Below are 16989 nucleotides of genomic sequence, written 5' to 3'. Positions count from 1 at the left end.
AAAGTTTCAAAAAAAAAAAAACATTGGAGAGGCGTGCTTACATCCCCCTCTTTTGGCAAATCTGTCCCATACCACGCCTGGTTACTTGGGACTGTTATAAAATGATAAATGTGGTTACTTCCTAAACTTGCTTAGATATCCAGTGAAAGAGGATAATGTCCAGTCTCACAAGCAGAGCCACAGAAGCAGATTTTGATAGACAGGCGAAGGACTTACAGCTTATGTTTCTGTTTTTCACTAATGTAGACTTGCTCAGATCTAGCAACAGGAATTGAAAATGAGATACTTGTATAAAATTATTGATGTACAGCTGGCTTTTATTTTCATAGCATATGTTTATATAGTTTAGAAAAACATAATCTGTAAGAATATGTTTCACAGATTGATCCGTAACATTACATGAGATATTCTAGTCAGAGCTGCACTTTGTACTGAGCTAGTGTACCAAAATAATTAATGTTGTAGTCATTACTGAAAACATTAAAAAGGTATCAATTTTATTTGTACTTTTAATCTGGTGAAATGAAAAGCAGCTTAGAAGTAAAACAATGCAGAATGGAAATAAAATTTGGAAATATCGACTCATTTACAATGAAACCATTTCATTATTACACCTCTCAAGTGCTTTTTAAGTACAGGAAAGCTTCCAAGTTCTCATATATTATAAGCAAAACATGGCATTCACATTTTCCTGAGATAACTACTTTGCAACTTCAGGACCTCTGAAATACAGGAAAATCCTGATCATATGAATTTCATATGATCTGAGTATTACATATGGTCAAGATTCTCAGAATTGACTTGTCTCTCTCTTCAGATAGCTTACAGGTTGTTCAAAACCTTTTGAAAAACAGGGGGGGGGGGTTTGGGTTTTTTTTTTGAGTCTCATACTGAACACTCTATCAACTTTTGAAATTCTTGATTTTCAAAAACACACAGGCAAAACTTCTTCCAACCTGAAATATCAATTATCTAAATCTCTGGGCTTTCTGTACACCAGCACCTGAAAAAAGTGGATAATTCAAATTTTACCTGTCAGTAAATTATCAGATCCTAGGTTCTGAGGTTCTATCTAGCTATATTTTTCTTGCTTGCTTTTTTCCTTCTTCCCAGTTTCTATTATGTTTTAACATTCCGGGATCCATATTACTGAATAAGCAGCTTGAGAGGCATATATTACAGCTCACTGGCAGAACCAATTAAAAAAGAAAGCAAAACCAACAAAAAAAGCAAATGAACATAATTCCAAATCATTCAGTGCAATGTATATTATACACATATCTTCATATTCCAGTTCAATTTCTAGCAAAAATGTAAGTACGGAAAAATGAGGTCTAATTCATAATTACAACCACTTTCACAAAATGTCTATTACTGCATTCCAGTCCACAGGGCCTTCTGCATAAACATACTGATACATACTGCAAAATCATATGTATAGCACAAACAAATAAAATGTGTTTCTTAATCAAAGTACGTAGTTCTACTTACATTAACAGTCAATGCTACCTTTTTATTATACTATGTTATGAAAGTAAAAATTCATACAAAGTAAATTAATCCTGCAAACAGGCTGTTTTATTCAGACTCAACATTCTATAATGTATTATAAAAATCAACCTTTCATTGCACATATCCACATAATATGATATTTATTGGTTAAACATCAGGTTTATATTACTGCATGGTCAAAAAGTCTGGTTACTTACTCTTTTTCTGAATTGACTAGCTATCAGTTGTGGTAACTCAATTTTACTACTTGAAAATTTAGAAGTAGGTGGAATGAAGGAGTCATCATTCATGCTTTCACATTCTGTGTCAAAGCTTCACAAAGATAACACAACTCGACAGCTGTCCTTCTGCATACAAAAGGCAGAAATACGTGCACATTCCCTCTGATTAGGTAAACTCTGTGAGGTGTTATGTGACATAAAAAAGTAGTTCACGCTGAGACTAACATGATCACTGATAATAGCATTTAGATTAATCCTCAGAGGTATAGCAATGAAGACATGCAATATATTACCATGCAGCTAGGTAACAAAGGCAATTTAAAACCTGGCTTTAGGCAGAAGAATATTGTTTGCTAGATCTGTACTAAAACTACCCAAAATATCTGTTCCAAGTATCTTCACTCCTGCTTTTTTTCTCAGTGTACACAACGGTTTAAGATGCTTGAATGTGAAGTGTTCCCTGAACTCATTATGCTTCTTCTAGATATGGAATTACATTCATTTTCCGTTTGTCTCAGAATACCAAATCATAATACACATGATAAAGGTATTTTGCCTACTAACTTGCATAAACTGCACATGGAAAACAAAGTGATTTTGCCTTCATCTTATCTGCTTTAAGTATGAAATATTAAGCATCTCCTTATTTCTCCTCTAGTGGATTCACAGACTGCAAGATGTTTCAGCTCTTGGGAACAGGAAACAGGACTACATGAGAAGAAACAGTGTTTAGTGTGCTTTTTCACAATCCTCAGTATACAGACTAACATCATCAAAAATCTGGAAAATACTTAAAAAATATTATATTTAGCTTTTTAAAGGTAGGGGGTGACAGCAGTTTTTGTAGAAAACTAACACGTAAATCGGTCCTATCTAACCCACTTTGGTGTCATGCAGAGATCATGAGAACCGTGCTACGTACAAACTCAACGGGGCTACAAGGGACATCACTTAAAAACTCTGGAAATACATTGGACAGCTCAGCCAAGCCCCTAACATGCCACCTGTAATAAGAGCTTGTAGTGGGTGCTAAGAGAAATTGGTATTACATTGCTATATTATCAGTGTGCTCAGACTAGCAGAGTTTCCAATGAGGAAAATATAGTACATCTCTGGAATACTACCACAAAAACCTATTTGTTCTCATACTTTAGTGTGCCAGAGCACCATATTGCATACCTACACCACTGCACGGTAAAGGCAATACCCAAGTATATCATATCATATACATTAACAGGTCAGTAAATGACCTTCTTCCAAAGAGAACATTTTGAAACACTTCAAATGCTGCCAAACAATACAGGAATGATCAGACTAAAGGACCTTACGCTGCCTTAGCACATGATAAGCTTTCCAAAAACATCAAAGGCAGCAAGCGTTTAAAAGAAAAATAAAGAGCAAGACTTCATTTTCAAAGGCTTGGTGGAAAATAAATCAAAGAAAAGTAGCTTAAACAAAACCCTAATCTTTTTAACCAAATGGATTAGGCAGATGATTAAGTATATACTGCATTTACAGAGCAAAAAAACTGTTCCACACCTATGCTCTGATTACATTTCTTAAATTAAGCCCTTGTATGAATTCCGATTTGTGCAGTTCATAAGAGAACATGTGCATTAATCCATGCCAACATTTATAATAACTATTAAATTAATACTAGATTACAATGCATCACTTGCACATACACATTTACATTCTGTCCTGTGGGTTTACATAACATTGAATGAGAGATTCCTGTACACTTTTTGAAAGATACTCTCTTGTTTGTACTAATCTACATTGAGAGATTGAAGAGAATAAGCTAAACATAAATAATCAATATTCTGATAACAAATCTTTGGAGAAATTCCATAAATATGGCCAAATTCTGCTCACTTTATTCATGTATAATAATACCTATAAGAATAGCCATGGTAAAGTCAACACCGTTGAAAGAAACAGTCCAAGTCAGTATGACTGCGGGGAAACATAAGCTTTCAGTAAATCTAAATCTATACATTTAAGTATTCTCCAATTACGATCAGTGTGTACATGCAATAGTAGGAATAACTACAGGCAATGGGATTAAAATCAGGAAAAAATAATTTAAGGCTTAATAGCACCATCATTTTAGAAAAAATACAGTCCAACTGAGATAGTATTAAATCTTCTGCTACCTGTCTGCTCCTTAAATGAGTCTTCACTATTCTTAGGCACTTCCTAGGTTCAAGTGTACATGTACAAATACATATTTGTGCATATGGCTTGAGTCCTTATCATTATTAATCACTTAAAACACTGTAATACAGTAGCCACGTTTTGCTTCTGCTTTACTCTTTTTCTTATTCTCATCTATTTACACACAGAATCATCGTATGTAGCCATCATGCAATGAAAGGTACTGGATCGCTCACACAACTGCAGAAAAATGTAGGTGCTTACAGACTGTCTATTTTATTCTGTAGACAGAGCTGGTATTACCACCTCTGATTAAGTTTTTCTATCCATTATTATTCTTCAAACTTCAAAAGCTTCATTTCAAAACTTTCAAGATCATTACCTATCTATGCTGAAATTTTCTGAGAAAATTTCCTGCAGAAATGGTCCACTCATTAAAGAGAAAGAAGCTAAGGAAAATTACTTTGCCTTCCCCAATAAAATCTACTTTCCTTCAGTCAAGTTACTATTGAGAAACTGCAGTTTGCAATATACTCAGTTTGCATATACTCAGAATTTAGCAGATGATGTCTCCTCATGTGTTATCCATCTGGATCTGAGCAGAACTTTTCCATCACTTTCAGCTCTTCATTATGGCAAGCTGTACCAGGAATGGGAATCTAAACCTAAGGAAGGTGAGCTGGTCTCCTACACTCTCTGTAACTTTCCATCAAGATCTAGATGTGGAGAGATGAAGCACATTGGGACAAAGATCTCACAACTACAAGAGAGAATGCAGAAAACGAGGGAACTGAGGTAACAGGTAAACTGAAATGATTGGCTAAAGAAATTGGAATCAGATGGGGAACAAAAGGGGTGACTGAGATCAGAGGGAGAAAAGAGAGGGATTAATTCAATAGTTGGTAAGTTAATGGGGAGACTAAGATGTGATAAGGAAAGAGAATGGAGACAGAAGAGTAGTGGGGATGACTGGGAAGAAGGTGGTGAGAAATGGGAAAAGTCAACATGTGGCATGAGAATGTGAGAGAAGCTGAATGCAAGGGCATTGGGGAAGATGGTGGCAGAGGGAGAAAAGGCAGTCTGATGGTTAAAGCCACCAAAAACTATCCAGGAGAATGAAATCCTACCCCGACGTTAGTAGGCAAGTCATTTTTACCATATATTTAACTTTAAAGACAGTCAGTAACTATGCATTCTACATTACCTTACCTGCAATGCTAGAGTCTGTGTTCCAGAAGTTTTGTAGACTCAGAGCTCCAAAAGAAGACATCTAACTATGTTCTGAACATGTAGACTGCTATATAAGACTAACTGTTCTTAAAATTCAGATCCTAGGCATCTTAAAATGAGAAGTGTTTTCCATCACTCAGCTCTCTGGGACTGGTAGCATACTGGTAAAATCCTACAGAGAGTTAAAGGGAAAGACCATCTTCCACTCCATGCTTGACTCCTGAGATACCAACCATAATCTACTTCAAAAGTACCCATTTCTAGCTAACACAGATAATAGCTTTTGAGGAATGTCTTAACGGCTCCCTTGAGAATACAGGCCCAGACATAACTACGTTTACAGCATGTAATAGCTTTTATACTTAGAAAGGACTCATGCAATTACCTTCTCTGACTTTCTGCACAACACAGGCCAAAGAATTGCATGGTGCTCCTGAAGTCTGGTTAAAATACATACATTCATGGCATATAACTACCCAAATGTAATGGGTATTGCTTTTTGCTCCCTGCATTTTCTAATGCATCTTTTGTTCTCAATCACTCCCTTAATTTATATAGAACGCTTCTGATTTGGAACCAGGGACCATACAAAAAAAATCCCTCTAAAGATAAAGACATTGTCTCTACAACTTAAAAATAAGTACCAGTAATAAATGGCCTGAGAAATTAATCACCTTACACAAACTTTCCATTATATTAACTGTGGAATTCCAGAGACCTTTGCTGAGTTTTCACTGGAAGAAATTATAGTTATCCTTTGGAGGTATACAATTATAGCAATTACAATAATTTCACAACTAAGAAAGAAAGAAAGAGATTTGGAGAAACTACATCTAAGGAAGTAAGTAGCTGCCCAAGAGATTTAACCTTTCCCCACCTACTGCTGCAGCTGCTGAGGTCAGCTGAAGTCCCTTCTTTTACACCTCGAGACTGAAATACTTTCTAAAAGGTAAGTGAAGCAGTGAAAAGTGCATGCTAAATTTCTCATGTGCTTATGTTTTACATTTATGTTTATGTATATGTATCACATCACTGCAAATAAATTAGTGGCTGTACAATGCTTTGAAGATATAAAGCATTTGCGTATTTCTGCATTTGTGTATTCACACAGATACTGTATATCAAAACGGGCTTGTTTTTCTTGGATGATAAAAGCAATTCACTGCCTATTTTAAGGTTGGTACTCAAAATCCAGCTCCCATGTCCTTATTATTCATCTAAGTTGATTATACTTTAGCTTCTTTATGGACTCACTAAAATATGCACTAATAAAATCTTCTTAGGCTTTTATTATCGACTGTCTCAACACACAAATATTGCAAGCTGCAAGGATTTTCTGGTCACTGTGAGTATGACTAGACTGCTCAGCAATCAATGTGTTTGTTATGCTGTCTCTGGCAGTTGATGCTTATGAAAAGGTAACAGATTTTTAGTATCATTGAGGCAATTTGCAAACATACTGCTTCCTTTAAGGGTGTTGCATTTACTTCAACACAATATAGGAATGAATTTAATCTGGGTAAGTTATTATGATTTACTAACACTTTTCCTCCACTGTTTCCTTAGATCTTCCACAGCTGTCTGGGCAAAATTCTATGTTAGAAATATGCCAGCTATTTAGGGGCTTAACTTGCTATCAATTTTTTTAAAGTCAATAGATAGGATTTAAAAAATCAATGGGAGGATATAGATCAAAAGTGCCTTTTCCAAAGCTATAATGGTGCAAATATTATCACTGAGCACTCACTTATAAGATCTGAACATTTGAAATAAAAGCTTAGAGATCTAAAAGTCTCAGATGCCATTGAAACCAATCCATTTAAGTCCCTAAATAGCTCATCTGGTTCATCTCCCCAATGAGAATATATGATTGTCTCTAGAATAGACAGACACTTACCATAGCAGTGCTCTTTGCGGTGGAGTACTTTGAAGTCTGCTGTTTTTAAAGTGGTTATAGAAGGACATTAGTGAGAAAACAAGAGAAAGGTTTTGGTGGGGAATTACATGGTTGAGAAATCATACACAAGGGATACTCTTCCCTAAATATTTCACTGATTTTTCGTGAGTGCAGTTTGGGCTATATTACAGGAAGGTTTGGGGGACTGTACATATTAAGACTCAGGAAGCAGTTATTAAATCCATCTGGCAGATTAAAGACATCAGAAAATGTTAGTCTCTATTTTTTATCTCTTAATGGCACCTGACCCTATAGGATTTAAGACCACAGGTGTTGACTCCAAAAGGAGTTAGCAATCTAAGGAAAAATTGTTGCTAAACTTACCATTAGAAGAGTGGCCCCTATTAGAAACTATAATTCGAATGTAGTGTGCACAGTATATCCCTAAAAACTACCACAAAATAAAGAACATACAGCTCAAATGCGACTATTCCAACCACCTAATTATTATAATAATAAAAATTATGGAAAACAAGGAGATAGACACGCATGACAGAATCAGAAAAAATATTACTTTTCAGAAGTCGAATTCCCTCTGCAGCAAGCAGAATCACTACCTGCATTAAGAAAAGAGTAACCATATACTCTTGCCTATCAGATGAAGAGTAAAGATATGAGATAATCACGTCTACGTTCCCTCAGTCACACTGGCTGATCATGAAGATATTGCCACTTCAGTTCTGGCTGTACAACTGTATAGTCCACCTAGTCAGATCAGGGATGCTTTTGCCTACGCTATAATGACTTGCAAAGAAATGCAGCAATAGCACAGCTGTAGGTACTCTGTACCAGGTCACTGCTAATAAGAGGTATGTTTGCGAAGGACTTTGGAGAAGTAGAGACCTGGAGCTGTAAACAACTCATATTTTTCATTATCTGAACATGTACTTTAAAAAGTCTTGTGGTACTTCATGACCTTGCACCCTTTCACCAAATTGTGCACTTCGAAATTTTCCTGAGGGCAAATTTTTCTACACTAATACAGAGATTTTCTCCATTTTTATTGCAACTTGAAATATCTCCAGAATGTTTTCACACCAACATGGGTAACAATACATTTCAAATTTCTATCAATAAATTATACTTCAATTCTTGGAATCTATATGAAATTAAATTTTTTTAAGTTCTAAGCCCCCCCAAATCAGTTGAAAACAATTTCAACTGTTTGTAGTATTCAGACTTGCAATTCTCATGTGTGCATATTATCCCCTTAGGGAGGTTCAGGACACTGAACCCCCTGATCTCTTCATTCACAGACTGCTTCAGGCCAACAACATAATCCTGTGATTATAGCCTTTGTACAGAGACTCATCAATGAACAACAGATTTGCGTTTTAGCCATGCAATATGCTTTACCAGCTTGTACCTTCAGAGGTTATGGCTGGTTCTCTAGTAGGGTATAAACTATGGTTGGCTTGTGCTTTTGGATAGCAAACCAGATTCTATATTCTGGGCTCTACTGATGGTCTGATCCAGCCTGGAATGGCGGGTGGTGTGGCCGAGTGGTGAAATCGTTTACCTGGAACTTTGAGCTCTTGTTTTCATTTACTCCTCTCTGGAAATGTAAGGAGACCTTGAAGTGGCCTGTTTTGGTAACCTGTAAAGTTATCAGGCCTGTAGCCTTGAAAGATTAGGCAGTTCTTTTATTTAACATAAACATTCGAAATATTTTTTTCTCAGATCTAAGTATTGATTCAAACTTTTCAAGTAATTTGAAATCTTCATATTATTTTTTTTTTCTCCAAGAATCCATAGTGGAAAAGACCCCTCTATTTTGTACCGAAATGAAATAATCAAAGGTCATCTGTGTTCCTAAAATGGAGGTATTTCTTACTATTCCACAGGAGTAAAGATTGCTTCAGAAAGTTGGATTAAACTGACCAGAGTGTCCTGAGCATTTGCTGATTAACACCAGCACTGGCTACCCAAGGAAATGCCACATCCTTCAACTTGGAGAAAAAATTTATGTGAAGATTTCAAATTATTTGAGAAGTCTGAATCAACAGCAGGCATTGAAAGCTCAGCTGGCTATAAATTTGGGTGTCTAAGAAGCAGGTCTTCAGCATATTGCAGGACGTGCTCAGTACTTTGCAACACTGAGCTCTTAGTCATAAAAATATTTTTTACATATAAAAATACAGCAGATGTCCTTCCAAAAATCATACCTTAAGTGTTATTCCCTCTCATTACGTTTTATACATTCAGAAACAAGATATTTGAGATATACCGTGAACAGTGCAAAAGACTGTTTTACACTTATAAAAACACGCATTGCAGTACCTTTAAGCGCCGACCGAAAGAAAAGTTGAGAAAGGTTTCATCCTCAGAGAACCTCTGGTCTGAGTCGAACTTGTGTTTTGCAAGTTGTAAACAAACGTCTTAGAATGCAGAGAATTCTCTCATTTCTTTCCAGCCAAGGCAGTCTCAAACACATCAAGTCCTGCTTTGAAGTAAACCTGAGCTGAATTGATGCTGTTCAGCACCTCTGACAAGGCTGCTTGAATGGTCTCATTTGACTGATGTAGCTTGGAGTGCTCCAGTGCCTCTAGCAGTACTGAGAACTGGCTTGTCCTTTCATCTAGTCTGTAAAGAATATTTCTAAAAGAGAACAATGGAGAATTGTGAACCTTTTACCCAAAATGATTCATCAGAAATCATCAAGGATCCCTGCAAGCATCCGCTACACTTTACAAATGATATATATTATGTATAGTAAAGCTGACCCGTGGCAAACTGAAAGACAACTCCATATTTATTATGGCTTTCTAAACTGTACCTGTCTATCGATCTAAGTGTATTTACATTGAAACATTCAGAAAGTTTGTCCAAGAAATCTCACATTCCTCCTTGGATATTCAAGATTTTATCAAAATTGTGAGCCTGGGCCCATCAAACCCCTCAAGAAGTATTTCATGTCTCAGCTGGATTCTATTTTTTTCCTCCTTAAAAAAAATTTATTTTTTTTACTCTGGACCTAGGCATGGAAGAAATATTCTTTTCCTATCAACTTCTGTTACTTAGTTCACACTTCAGAGGTGAAATCCTAGCTGCACTGAAGTCAATGGTAAAACACTCATTGCCTTCAGCAGAGCCTTATTTCATCAATAATCCTTTGTGACACCCAAACAAGAGCAACCCATCTTTAATGTCACATACTTGACAAAGGAAATAAGTGAAAAGTAGAGCTAAACCCTTATGAGACAAAATCTGTGTTGTTCTATGATAATATCTGGCAGACTTTTTTAATGACTTGTATAAAAATACATGCAAATGTAGATTCCTTGGAAATGTCTGTATGAGGTGTTGAAGGCTCAGAATTCAAAGTTAGTCAGTGATTTCAATGAGACTTTGAAGCAGGCTATAAATGTTATCTAAAAGCAGGTGTTATCATTATCCTAATTAGAAGAGCATGTAAATATCATAAATCTCCACCCAGGGGCTCCTTTGATGGTAAACAAGTGAGTGAAAATCAAAACAGGAAAGCTGCAAGTGATATGATGGAGGACTTTATCCTTAAGTACATGGCAGGGGACTGGGGGTGGTGGGGAGTACTTCCACAGAATGAAAACAGCAAGAAATCAGGGCAAGTCATACACTCCATTAGTGACTTAACTGCATGACAGGACAGGCCCAGTGGCAACTCCAAATTAGTAATAAAACTGCCAAGTATATTCACCTATAAGACAGATGACCGCAAAAGTGTATCTTTTGCAGATTACTCTAAGAGTCATCTAAATTGTCAGTCTACAAGGGAGAATGGTAATGAAGTAGCAGAATAAATGATATCACAGAACATCTACAATCCTTAGCCATGTTACTCAGTTTGAAAAGATGCTTTGAATGAAGGGCAATGTTTTTCAAAGATATGAAATGACTTCTATCCTCAAAACACAATTTTACTGTCTTTATATTTTACCCTCCTATATTGAGTATACATCCAGGAATCCCAACAAAACATTAACATCGTGCCATACAAATGGTAAGCATTTTATCCCCTCACAGCAATACATCTAGCTATGTTGAGTATTCTGCAATGCAGTAACTAATCAATTTAAATATACAGGGGAAAGAACAGTTCATGCACAACACATAGCTTGCACAGTTTAAACAGTAGGTCATCGCTGACCCAGTTCATTGAGACTGAAACAGGTTAGAAGCACTTGCAGGAACAGCTCAGTGGGGACAGAAACCTTCAGCAGAAGAACAGTAACAAGCAGATGTGGCAATAACTTCTTCAGCTTGCACAGCTGCAGCCACACAGGGACATGTGCCTCCTTCCTCAGTTCAGAGCTAATGCTACTGTTCCTTGCGAATACGATGCAGCTTCCACTCAGAGGTGGTGGAAATTGTATTATTACGGCTTGTCCGTAAAGGTTCTCCATGATACAGGAAATGAAAACGGTGTATGCTGAGAACCAGAAAAATTCTTGGTTGGCTGATTTTTAAGGAAAGGCTGTGGTAAGGCCTTTTTGATTAGTTAGAGTCTTTCTTATTAGTTATTAGTATTAGCACTGTAGGTTTCAAAGCAGGGATTGATTTTGCTCCCTCTGAAATCAATTCAGGGACTCCCGCCAAGACCAGTGTGAGCAGAATCAGGCTGCCAAAGAGCTCTCCTCTATAGTACTCACAGGGAGAAGAGGCCTGTACAACCTCCCCTTCAACAGCAGGGGCAATGCTAGAGATAATCACATTATCTTCTCCTCACAGGAGATCCAACAGTCCTGTCTGGTGGCCTGGAAAGTCTGCCTGGGCAAAGGACCCTACTCCAAAGGTTAGAGCACTGGCACCCTCAGCTGTGTGAGGATACCTCTGCTCAGTTAGTGGTGGTAATTTCAACTTGTAAAACCATCATAGGCCAACAACCACCAGCAGAGTGACACTGATTTAGACTGCTATGAACCTAACCCTTTGGAAAGAGAGAATGACCTGATGACTGGAACACTTGGGGATCGCTGAGAAAATAAATTTAAGAGGTGAAGAGGAACTCATCTTTTCCTATCCCATCTTCAGATGTGCGCCGAAGGTGGCACACACAGGCAAAAAAGATACAAGGTTGTTAAAACAGTTTAATTCTACTGCTGTGATTCCAATGGCAGATGGTCCATTGTAAAAGAGAAATATTCCCAGCCCACTCCACCTAACTACAGTACAAATCAGCATCTAATGGGAGATATTTAGATGTTTGATGAATGAAAGAGACAACCAGTTTTTTATCATAATTTAAAAGAGTATCTTAACTACTGCAATAGTAATATGGTTTAGGCATACCTGACTGCATAGTATGACAGAACCTATTTTTCATTTTTATATATGCAAATACTCTAAAATAAGTAACGTTGTACAGTATCTGTTTTTCCAAATTTTCTGCTATGGATTCTCCCCAGGATCTTATACTTTCCAATTACCTATCTACTTTGCAAGCCATGACACCTTTTTTGTGGCATTATACAATTTTACTTCTCTCTGTCCAAGCTTCATCAAATGAAAAAAATGACTATTCTAGTTTATTACTTCCAAGCCTTTACAAGTCAGAAAACAGTTTTCATTCAAAATTACACATTTACTGAAAAATAAAACCCAGCCCTGTCACTGGCACAAGATATCACTGTGTGACTACAACATGCATAAGAATACCAAGACGCTTTCATTTATACTGTGAAGTTCGATTACTTAAACGTTTCTTAACGCAAACTGTTTTTGTAGCCTACACCTTTAAAAGAACATTAATTCCAGGCTCTTGCCTAATTGCTTAAGTGTCTACCCTCATCTTTAACAATTTTGATCTTATACAGGTAATTCATACAGTCAGCCTGACTCACTCAAAACAGAAAGAGACTCCTAAAAGGGAAGTGTAACATGTTATTGATGACATTAACAAAATTACAACACACATCACTCATCTTAATGGGCTTGTTTCAATGACACGTAACAGTGACCTGCAAAGTGTAACACCAAACTAGAAAACCTAATTAATAACTTCAGGCAGTACCAATAAAAGAGATAAAGTATCTCCATACAAATGAGTCAGCCTTAGTAAACTAAAGAAAAGAAACTTATAAAATGAATTCCAAAAGAACTTCATCTATAACTTTTATGAGCCCTTTGTAGGTCTATGAATATATGCATTATTGATGAACACAATGCCTTTATGGTTAAATGCTGTTTTTCATTATCACAAGTATGGATGTAATACCACTGTCACCAAACTGAAATGAATATGACAAATTCTTGAATGATAAATCATACTAGATAATATAATGGCTTTACTCAATGATTCTGAAGATTATATTGGAGCAACTGGAGAGTACAGATAAAAGTAGATCACTGCATTATTCTTGTCATGAAAAAGGATTATTTTACTTACAAGAAAAGTATGTATGCGAGTGATGTACAACACAAGCTGAATTATTTGGTTGCTTACAAACGATCTCCTATCTAAGAACCAATGCTTAAGTTTTTGAAAAGAAAAGTGATTACTAAACCATTAGTTCATGGCAGCCAGTATACAGTCCCACAAGAAATGAGATCAGGTTGTCTCAGTGGAATATTTATATATAAATGCTATGGGCACCCTCTGCCTATTCTAGTTATAACTCAATGTGCTATGATTAGAGCTGCTTCAGCACCCTCACAAATTCAATTTTATAAATCTCTGAATTATCTTTTCTTGTCCTCTCTGGGGGAAAAAAAGCACCAAAACAGGGGGTTTGTGCATTTCTATTTCCCCAATAATGTTCAGTTTTGAATGTATTTTTCTTAGATCTAGGAATCTTGTTTTCATTCACATTTGTAAAACACTATATTACTGTAACTGGGTAAATAAATAAATGCATTCCAATAGAAATATTTACATGTTGGGACTTCTAGTTCCACAGAGTGCAGGCTTATCGCAGGAAATAAAATATTACAAATTCTCCACCCCAGAAAAGGCATCAGATGATTTATACTAGTTTATTTATACTTGTTTGTACCTCAGAAAATTTTATGGTGAAGTTACAGAAAGGTTCCCTTCTTCTTCCAGGTCCCTAATCCTTTTGATCTCCATCAGTATTTCTTCGTTCCTATTTTTTAAACTTTACTGACAGTCACATATAGTTTATTATGGAATATTCTTAGCTATTTTATTGCACAGCACTCTGTTGGCAGAAGGGGAATATTATAAAATTATAGCTGCTAGCCACATGAAACTATCTTTTATCAGGACAAAATTTATGCAGCGGTGAACTTTCACTGCATGTCATAGCGGATACAGAGGAAAAACTTTTTTCTACAAAGCTAATTTCCTGCTGGATCAAACAGTGGAAGTCACTGACTCTGGGGCAACATGAGCTTTAGATCCAACAGCATCCATATGACCAGAGAAGACAGAAATATAACAGCTAAGGTTTCAGGGCAACTTAGTTATAAATGTCAGCCTATGCCTCCACTGTCCTACGTCCCCACAGACTCAGCAAGTCATATTTAAGGATCCCCTGTCTGTAAAGTATTGTGGGCCTGATCAGATTAGACTTTATCAGCCCAGACAGTAACTTTGCTCACAGACCTTCCCACGACACTATTTAAAGCTATCTTGGTGACCTTTATAGATTCATCTACTAGATCCCAAATTCCTTGTACAAGCATTCTGAATCCTAAAGATTTGGAAGATCTATTCAAGAAACCAAGTTGAGTAGAGGTTGTTTTCTGAAATTTTTATGACCAAAACCCATCATTCACAGCAAACGTTCACTTTCACTTGTATTCTGAAGCATGCAAGTAAACGATTCTTTTGATCGTTGAGTAATTCCTGTCCACAGAAACAACTGTCATAAAATAAAGTTAACCAAATGTTAGTCTTGATTTTCTGATAATAGGGCAGTGCTCTATAATGGCTTGGAAGAGATTTCAAATGGGCGACTATCTACAACAACCCATAGCTGAACTTCTTCACTTTCATCAAATAAATAGTAATTACTTCATTTCTTCCTTTGAACTTTTTGTGGCTTATGACAGCAAAACAGCTTCCAGTATATCCCAGCAGCTAATCACTGAGTAGAATATGGGTCCAAAGCTATGTCCCTGCTCCATCTCTACAAGGCTTTAATCAGCAGCATATATCCTTTTCGTATACCATTTAATTGTACTATTTTCTCTCTCTTATGCCACAGCATTTCCACATATAATTTTACTGGAATTTTGGATAAGGGAAAGAATCACCCACATAAAATAAGATTTTGGATCAGGGTTCATATTTGTACTCATGTTCACATAAATATTGAGAAGAAAAATCCGGAAATAATCTAAGCAAGAAGACCTCACCTCCCCAGAGTAGTCCACTTGGAACGCAGAGGTTTGAAATAGAACTTACACTCCCTACTCTGCTTGGCCTTATTGGGTGTTTGGATGCCACCTGCGTGTTACAAGCTGTAAGCAAAGGGAGTACGCCTGTCCACTTCTTCCTCCTGCTTCGCTCTGCCTTCTCTATCCACTGTTTTTAAGGTGGGGTAAGTCTAAAAGGAATGACAAAACTGATTCTAAAGGCAGTTCTGCAGGAGGATCAAGGAGCACAACCCAAGTGGCTGCAACACAGCCTTGACATCAAACATCATAAGGAATATTCAGATCTTAGACTAGATGAAGATCTTGACCTCCACCTACTGAATCTCCTGCATTCTAGCTTAATATAGACTAAAATACTCATCACAAGCTGACACATACACTGTGAAAACTGATATACACATAACTGTTACTAGTTGCTTACTTTTAGGTATTAAGCTAAGTTATGTTCTGATCTATAGACCTGTGCAATACCTTGTTTTAATCTCACTTACTCTTTGAGTTAAAGGACATGCTGGCATGCTGGCCCTTAACTGAAAATACATACAAAACAAGCACAAATAAATGAAGCCTGGAAGCTGGACCCAAGTTTCTAATCATAAAAGAACTGAGATTCTGTAACAGGCTCAAGTAAGAATTAAGAAGTCTAACTAGTTTAAAGACTGAGTTTGAGTAAAATCTGGCTTATACAATATGCCTGCTTGCAAGGGCAGAACCTCAACATTATCATTTAACTCAATTTTTCCACTGTTGAAAATGTGCTGAGCTCAATAAAGTTCTTTCTTTCTTTGGAATAAATAAGATCGGTAAGTAAGAAGAATCAGTTCTGCAACTTCAACAGTACAGAATGACTTCAAAGAACAGAACTGGAAAGAAAAAGGAAGATTAGGATGCAATTGTTCTTCAAAAGTAACATGTGATTGTTTATACCTGTTAAGGAGCAGTTCTCTAATCACCCACAATTTCTCTAGGGTTTTACAGAAATCAAGAGGACTTATCTAGCAATTCATGACCTATCCCCCAAATTTAACACACTATCAGATTCTTTGCCACAGGGCTTTCAACACCTATATGCAACTGATCAGAGAATGACGTGTACCTCTACAGAAATGCATATATTCCTTTTAAATCCTGTAATATTTTTTCTGTAATTTCTTAGAACAAAGACTTGCATCCATACTTGAGTGATTTATGCATTTAACAAAATAAAAATAGCTGTATTTTAAAATGTTATTTGTTGGTAATAAATAGTATGAATGATATTTTGTTAAATTTAAAATAATATAGTGATAGCTGTTGGTAACAAATTAGAGCATGTTGCTCTTTGATTTATGCTACACTAGTGCCTTTCAAATGAAGAAGCATATGCTTATGCTGAATAATTTGGAGGAAACTATTTTTGTTTTGAGGATGTCTCCATCTGGAAAGCAAATTCAAAGCAGATGTGCTACTATTTTGAAGGACTTGAGGGAAGTGAATTAATAAAATTATTTCAAATTGGCTCGCAGCTGATGTTCTGAAGGCTTCATAGTGATTTTTATTTAGGAATTACATATGTAAAACATCTGATTCCTAGAGAGGAATACTATTTCTAAA

At 36.4% G+C, this 16989-nt stretch overlaps 1 protein-coding gene across 10 annotated transcripts in view; it reads right to left on the bottom strand.

The window, feature by feature from the left end:
• Positions 1-472: 472 nt before the first annotated feature.
• The window catches only part of NAALADL2 (N-acetylated alpha-linked acidic dipeptidase like 2), a 531897-nt gene continuing 515380 nt past the window's right edge, over positions 473-16989 (bottom strand). For all 10 annotated transcript variants that reach the window (XM_064516623.1, XM_064516624.1, XM_064516622.1 and 7 more), the window contains one exon: positions 473-9675. In XM_064516623.1, coding sequence (XP_064372693.1) covers positions 9477-9675 — 199 coding nt within the window. In that variant the 3' untranslated portion in view covers positions 473-9476. The remainder of the gene's footprint in view (positions 9676-16989) is intronic.

Source organism: Dromaius novaehollandiae, chromosome 9, assembly GCF_036370855.1.
Source record: "Dromaius novaehollandiae isolate bDroNov1 chromosome 9, bDroNov1.hap1, whole genome shotgun sequence".
Taxonomy (NCBI): Eukaryota; Metazoa; Chordata; class Aves; order Casuariiformes; family Dromaiidae; genus Dromaius; species Dromaius novaehollandiae.
This window is presented reverse-complemented; position numbering and strand designations above follow the sequence as displayed.